The sequence below is a fragment of the Austrofundulus limnaeus genome, unplaced genomic scaffold, assembly GCF_001266775.1.
Source record: "Austrofundulus limnaeus strain Quisiro unplaced genomic scaffold, Austrofundulus_limnaeus-1.0 Scaffold164, whole genome shotgun sequence".
Taxonomy (NCBI): Eukaryota; Metazoa; Chordata; class Actinopteri; order Cyprinodontiformes; family Rivulidae; genus Austrofundulus; species Austrofundulus limnaeus.
The window spans coordinates 233,024-240,717 of NW_013952566.1; the positions used below are offsets into that span (position 1 = coordinate 233,024).

Here is a 7,694-nt window from a genome sequence, read left to right on the forward strand (position 1 = left end):
TTTCTAATTTATTCAAAACAAGAGTTGAGTTTTGATTATAATAATCATTGCCTAAGTAATTTGGAAACATCTACATTGAAATAAAATAAAAAAAATTAACTGGAAGCCTCTTTTAGGCATGTACATAATATAATGCTAACAAATTGTTCACTATATAACTTATTTGCAATATAGTCAACAAATTTCAGAAGTTGGCGTAAATTGTCTAAAACATTCTCTTGGACAAATGCTGGCAAAGAGAAAATACCAGGTGCAGTCAATCATGATTATTAATGAGAAGTTAATAGACTTCAGCTTTGACATCAGATTCAATTTAAAATGTCCCAGAATCATCAGAACCTCTTGTTGCGATTTGGGAGAATATATGTATTTATTAGAGCTGCGGTGTTTAATTTTGACCACATATGGAATAAAGAAAAGCTACAATAAATCCATCCAAGTTTTGTCATATAAAATATTGAACTTGGATGATTTATAATCGATCAACCCTGTAAAAACAATTGTTCAAATAAAAAAAATAATAATGACGATGATACTCCTAACTGCATCCATCAAACTTTGCTCCAGAGGATCTTCATGTAAACTGTCTTGMAGACAGTGGGATGTAAAATGACGTTAGCATGCTAGCTTGACGGTTTGATAATTAGTCGTTCTGAAGTCTTCTTCACGAGAAACCTTGGGCAACAGGCCAGGTAGCATGTAAAGACCAAATTTCCCAAATTAAATCAGGCAGTGAATAAGTGAATACATCWCTGAGAAAAGACAAAATTAAGTGCAAAGCTTCTGGTGTGGCTAAAAATACAATAAAGCTCAACAAAGYCACCATTACTTAAAAGATAGGACTTAAGTCCTACAAATAACTTGTTTAACTTGTGTAGCATTATTTCTGGATCATATTCCAATAGTGCATAAAAGATAAAGGCTGTTTTGCTTAATACTTACTACTTACTTACTACTTTATTGGTTCATCCCTGGTGCTAGCTGGCAAATACTTAGTGGTTCGAAACATACTGACACAAAATCAGAAATGTAAAGGTAAAATGTCAGCGGAGAAACAACAGGAAGGAAGGAAGGCCATGTGGCAGAAMGGGATTCTTTTCCCTTCAACCTCTTCTGCAGCAGCAATTTAGAGGTCAAGCCAGAGAAAAGGGCTTTGAGGGAAATCAGGTGTGAGACCAGCCTCTGTTAGCTCCACGAAATTGGGTGCCTCGCTCCAACAAATCGCGAAGGAATTGTTGTGGTGAAAGAGGAACTCGAGCCCTCTTAAATTTAGTGTGCAGCTTGGTCGAGCCTGTCAGATAACTCATTAGAACCAAGCAGAGAGCAGAAAGTGTGATGGCAGCTCTACGTACTCGGGTAGACATGTAATCTTTTTTGTCTTTATTCTACAGGAAATTCCATCATAACCTTTTAGCATATAATTTCAGTGGTCTGACTGAAAGGGGGGGGGGGGAGCATTTTTTGCTCATATCTAAAAGAAGCTTGTCGACTTTTCTTCCAGGCTTTAGAAAATCCAGCCCATAAAAAGAGAATATGGTCAATCAGGTCTTTTCAGACAGGMTCAGGTTCAACAAAATAAGAAGAACAAGCAGAAAAATCACAGATTTTTACCCAGTAGAATAGGACTAAACTCCTGTTGAGTGAGATTTGTTTGGAGCTTTTTTGAACTATAGGGAGAGAGGAAGAGCTGCATAAAGAAAGATGATTCTCAACTGAAGACTCTTTTTCCACCTTTCCGCCTGCACTAGCTTTACTTTACAGAGGTGTTTATTCTGAGAGACCTAACACTTAAATGTAAGTATGGAACTTTCTTTCTTCCTTCCTTTTTATTTGGATCCCCATAACTTAAAGACCTTTTCTTGGTCTTATAGATCATTTTGATTGGCTCAAGTTGTTAACATGCAGTGTATAATTGGGTTTTCCAGGAGCAGTTGTGTCATTAAAGAGTACCTGCATGAAAAGTTGGTTTTTGTACTCACGTCATAACCAGGGTCTCATCTCCTGGTTCACTCAGGAGTCCATCAACAAACACAGAGGTACTGGTGAAGTTGTGAATGTTCCAGGTACGGCCTTCATCGGTACTGAACCTGTAGAGGGAGRGGAAGTGTTCACAATCACCAAAACCCAGAGCACTGGCCACCGTTTGCATTAGTTTTTACCTGTCTAACACTTGTGTTGGCTCAAGAGGGCTAATATCTTTACCGAAAATGAACGGACAGAGTATAAAGTTCCATTGCTTATCAGAACAGAATAATAYATCTCAATTGTAATTATTTGCTTGGGGAGTGAAATTATAAAAAGCCCTTGTGGATGGAGAGTATGTGCTACTTGGTAATTTCACACAAGCAGCAGCAAAGAAAGTTTTTTAATGAACTTGTATTCATGTATTGTAGTTATTGTTTGATGATGATTCTTTGGGTTTTAGATCAAGTTTCTTACTCATCAGTTTCTACYTGATCAATCCTTCTTAATTCAGTTCAGCTCTTTTCCCTCAGTTTCAATCTTATTTCAGCTTCTGTGTTTTAAGTTCTGTTACTCGTGTCTTTCTGTTTAGTTTAGTGATGGGCAGTTTGAAGCTGAAGCTTCGGCGCATGTATTGAAAAAAACAACACACTGTTTCAGAAGCACTGTGTCGGAGCTTGATTCGTTTAGTAAAAGTCATGTGATCAGTGACRTCCGAAGCTTCGAAAGTGGTGAACTTACGTCACTGCTTTGGTACCTGATTCAAAGGTTCATGAGGAAGTGAATCATTGGCTGGATTCGTGGTGCGTTTTGATGGCAAATGCGCAAAATATAACAAACCAGTGAAGGACTTATTGTGAGACACAGAGGCAAACAAACGGATGTGTTTAGTTTGTCGTACAGTTTATAAGTCTGGACCAGCCAGTGGGGGTCACGAACCCACAAAGAACCTTTGCTGCGAGTGCGTGTGAGTGTGCGTACACACAGACCCACACAGAACTGCGTGCAGCTTGGTCCATCATTAAAAAGAAAGCAATAGTAGCGCGAGACAMATCCCAGAGCAGAGTTTCACTTGTTGCACAGGTGATGATTTTCATAAAAAACACAACCGGATGGTGACGATGTCCTGTCCTCAGGAGGAAGGGCTGCACGAAGCATTAGATGAAACTGATCAACTGTATGGACTCTATTTAATAAAGGGATTATCCAAACATTTTAAAGTTCAGTGGAAAAGTTTTAAACATTCATGTCAAAATTAAAATCAAAGACCAGGGGCTGTATTTATCAGACTTGTAGGAAATATTAATACTTTGAAGAATTAATTGTAAAAAATTTTGTCTCAAAGCTGGGCCTAAACTTTAGATATCAAACATCTGACTTAACGTAAATCTGAAGAGTCTCTCAGAGGGGTTTTGTTGATCCTGTATTTAGAAAAACACAGACAAGCAGTCACACACAGAATATATTTTAAATATATGATCATATTCAAAATTATTCTCAGAGAAATGTCAAGAGAAGATTGTGAAAATCTTAAGTTGAAATTCAACTACTGTATTTATTGGTTTTAAGAATGTGTGAAATAATTTAGTAGCCTATAATTTATTTTTTGAAAATAAGGGACAGAGAATAAAATTAGGCTTTTCTTTCTTCTTTGTCTTTCATTTTATTTGTGTTTTTTTTGTGTGTATAGAGTTAATTTTGTTTTGAAATAAAAATGAATTAAGATCTTGAACTTGAAATAATTCAATATAAAATTCACAGGCACACTTTATTTCTTTGTTTGTTTGTTTGTTTGTTTGTTTGTTTGTTTGTTTGTTATTTACAATAACCCATAAACAACTGTAACTTTATTCCCACCCACAAAAAAGAAATAAATAAATAAAATCTGTTGAAGCAAAACAATGACAGCCTGATATCAAACAGAAATATCTCATTAAAAGGCTGTCAACTCCATCACGATGAAGCGCTTCACTTTGTGTTGTTTCAAACAGTTTTTCACACTTTTGGCCACAGGATAGAGCCAAACAGAGCTGTGTTGGAAAGCTTCGAGTAATGAACCCTTTTACAAAGCAAGCTTCAGTGCTTCAGAAAAGCTTCATTTGCCCATCACTAGTTTAGTTTAGATCCTTATTTGTTTGTGTTCTTGTATTTCATTAGTTAGGATTTTGGTGGTGTCCCCTGTGCCGTCATTCATTTATCCTTAGTCAGCTCCCTCCTTGTTCCTCCAGTTAGCTTGCCGCTCTCACCTGTTCYCAATTAGCAATCAGCTCAGGTGTCTCCACTTTCTGCTCACCTCTGCTCTCTATAATCTGTCTCCTGTCTCCACCACTGGAGTGCTTTATTGTTTAGGTTTCTTGCCTCCTTGGTGCTTTCCATAAGTTTTGTAAATGTTGTTGCCACATTGCCTTTTTTTATTTTCTTTTGTTTTTTATTAAATAAAATGTATTTATCCCTTTGAGCTCCTTGTGAAGTCTGTAATGTTTAAACACATCAATCGTGTGCTTCCTTAGGTAAAAAGAACAATTGTCTCTCAATAGTTAACATCCACAGTAACTTTTTGACTAAATTCGCACATAATGACAGTTTTTTATTCTTCATCACAGTTGCATATTATATTGCTAATAACTTTCTAAGATGAGTCCAGTGATGTAGCATTACATGTCTCTAGTGTATGGTCCAATCCTCGTCCTCAAGAACAACTATGCTGCATGTTTAGAGGTTTTATGTTCCAACATACCTAGTTTGAATAAATGGGTGATTAGAAGGCTTCTGCAGAAGTTAAATAGGTCATTCAGTCACTGAATCAGCTGTATTGGAGCAGAGAAACAAGTAAACCATGTAGGATAGGGACTGAATACCCRTCCTATATATTATAATTCAATGTTTTCTCCCATCCAAAACCTTTAAGCGTGTTTTCAGTCAGTGMAGTTTGATCAAAAGGCCCATTTATTAAATATAAAGTAATTTCATGTGATATTGATATGAGTACTTTTGCATGTAATTGTCTTGCACAGTAGTATTTTATTCTTAATCACGTTAAGGGTGCACCATTGACAATAAGAGAGATGAACAAAGTGTCTCACGTTCTTCCCACTGCTCAAAAAGAAAACCAAACAACCACTTTACTGTTATTTAACCAGGCAAATCTCATTGAGAGTGTAGATCTCTTACGAGTGCAGCCTGGGACTGCAGGTAATATACTACACATACTGTATTTTTGTGGGTTCTGCCATGTTGTAATTTTGAAGCCTTTGGATGTGRCTTTTGTTCACGAATGGGGGAAGAASGGAGCGGGAGATCGAYAGGCGGATTGGCGCAGYGTCTGCTGTAAAGCGGGCGCTGTACCGGTCCGTCGTGGTGAAGAGAGAGCTGAGTCAGAAAGCRAAGCTCTCGATTTACCGGTCGATCTACGTTCCTACCCTCATTTATGGTCATGAGCTTTGGGTCATGACCGAAAGAACGAGGTCCCGGATACAAGCGGCCGAAATGGGTTTCCTCCGCAGGGTGGCTGGGCTCTCCCTTAGAGATAGGGTGAGATGTTCGGTCATCCGGGAGGGACTCAGAGTAGAGCCGCTGCTCCTCCACRTCGAGAGGAGCCAGTTGAGGTGGCTCGGGCATCTGGTAAGGATGCCTCCTGGACGCCTCCCTGGTGAGGTGTTCTGGGCACGTCCCACCGGAAGGAGGCCCCGAGGGAGACCCAGGACACGCTGGAGGGACTATGTCTCTCGGCTGGCCTGGGAACGCCTTGGAGTTCCCCCGGAGGAGCTGGAAGAAGTGGCTGGGGAGAGGGAGGTCTGGGCCTCCCTTCTGAAGCTGCTGCCCCCGCGACCCGACCCCGGATAGGCAGAAAAAAATGGATGGATGGATGGATGTGGCGCTATTCCCTCAAAAGTCTCAACAAGACACCCTCCCAACTTGCCCAATCAGTGTAACATGACACTTTTCTTTAGGCAGCAAATAACTACTTGAGATTAAACACATCATCAACTTCCACTCAAAATACTTACAATTACTCAGGTAAGGAGTTTTTTTTAAAAAAAAAAACATTATAGTCTATCATGTTTCATTGATATAATATGATGCTTATTTATTTTTTCCCCTCATCTAACCTGTTGTATTTCATCTTTCTTTTTAAAGGTAGCGTGACCCCTGCTGGTTGCCGCATGACCTGATCACCTGTTCCCCCATGTTTTTGTTGTGTGTGTCTTCTTGAAAGGGTATTCATAAATGTAATTTCATTGTGCTCCATACAATGACAATAAAGGCATCATCAATTATATAAATAAGATATAAAGCATGTCCAAAGGTGCAAAATGTTTGTACTCATATGCATTGTGATAACATCATGCAGTTTATTTTACCAACATTCAGCCTTTAGTTGCACTGACTGAAGGAGTATAGGGCTCCCCAATAAAGCAGGGTTTGCTGCAAAAATAAAACACYGGATAAATCAGAGTGAATAAAGTGTATACATGTGATGTACCTTAGTTCGTAAAGCTCCWTTACGTTTTACGGACAACATAATTCCATCCTAAGTTATTCCTTCTGAAGAAGATCTTAAAGTTTTAAAGTCAGAATAATGCTGTGCATGCACACGTGCCCAGTGTTTGGTTTTAGTTTCTTTACTCTAATGAGTCGGCTGAAAAAAAACCAAGAGGAGCCATCTGCTCTGCTTTAGTCGCTGTGCCAACAGCTCCAGCAGTCGACAGTGGCAGCGGCGACGAGTAAGTGCGACTGTGTGAGGGAGAGGGATCAATGAGGAATCAAGCGGCTTCTATCTCACGCTACAGGCTGTGTGTTTTAATGATGTTCTTACAGGGACTACAATAAACTAATCAGCAGCGAACATGCACAGTGAGATGAAAACAGAATGGATCAACAAAAGCTACTAAAGATTCAGTTGCCGTGCCTCATTATGCCTCAAAGAATTGTTAAATCTAACGATGGCGGAGGCCCTTTTTTTTCTGACAACAACACCAGCTGTGTGCTGGGGCTGAGGGCTTTGTAACAGTCTGAAATGATTGCCGCAAACGTTCAGGTGCGCAGGTACGATATTCTTAAGCTTTTTTTATTCTTATTCTACCAAAAACTTCCTCTTAAGTTAACACAAAAAGATGAGAGCAATAAAAGCAATGTGATGAAGACTTTGATTTGCAGGATTTTGGTCTTTATATGGATTAACGGCTATTTGGATGAACAGCAGACTGCACCATGACTTTCATGTAAGCATACTGAGATACTACATACTGAATCAACTGCTCATACTCACTGTGGTTTTGCAAAAGTGAAAACAGTTAACCATCTGACACACGGTCATGTTTTTCTTCACTGTCAGAACTCAGTTTAATTGGTGGGACAGGGAGCGAGTCAACCATATCTATGCAGTGTCATGTTTGATTTAGTTTTATACCTCGAGCTGCAAAACGTTTATTTTTATTTTACACAAGTTGACTTCAACCTTGGGTTTCGGCAATGACAAATGATTTACTTTACTGAAACTACAACTGTAACTAGATTGTTTCATCTTAAATCGGAGATGCAAAATTCTGAAAAGCAAATAAAACATATCTGTGTCAGTGTAAATATTACATATTGTTACAAAAGGCAGTTGATAATGTAAACCCCTGTGTGTTTTTGCCTGTCTGTTAGCAAAATATCATATACYACTGGCCATAATTTATCGAAACTCTCAGAAAATACTCATTGAATGCTCATTTATATATGTATATATA

The 7,694-nt window shown here is 38.7% G+C and overlaps 1 protein-coding gene across 4 annotated transcripts in view; it reads right to left on the bottom strand.

The window, feature by feature from the left end:
- Window positions 1-7,694, bottom strand: part of sorcs2 (sortilin-related VPS10 domain containing receptor 2) — a gene marked incomplete at its 5' end in the record, with an annotated part of 345,732 nt that overhangs the window by 20,781 nt on the left and 317,257 nt on the right. For all 4 annotated transcript variants that reach the window (XM_014017240.1, XM_014017239.1, XM_014017238.1 and 1 more), the window contains 1 exon segment: window positions 1,980-2,087. In XM_014017240.1, coding sequence (XP_013872694.1) covers window positions 1,980-2,087 — 108 coding nt within the window.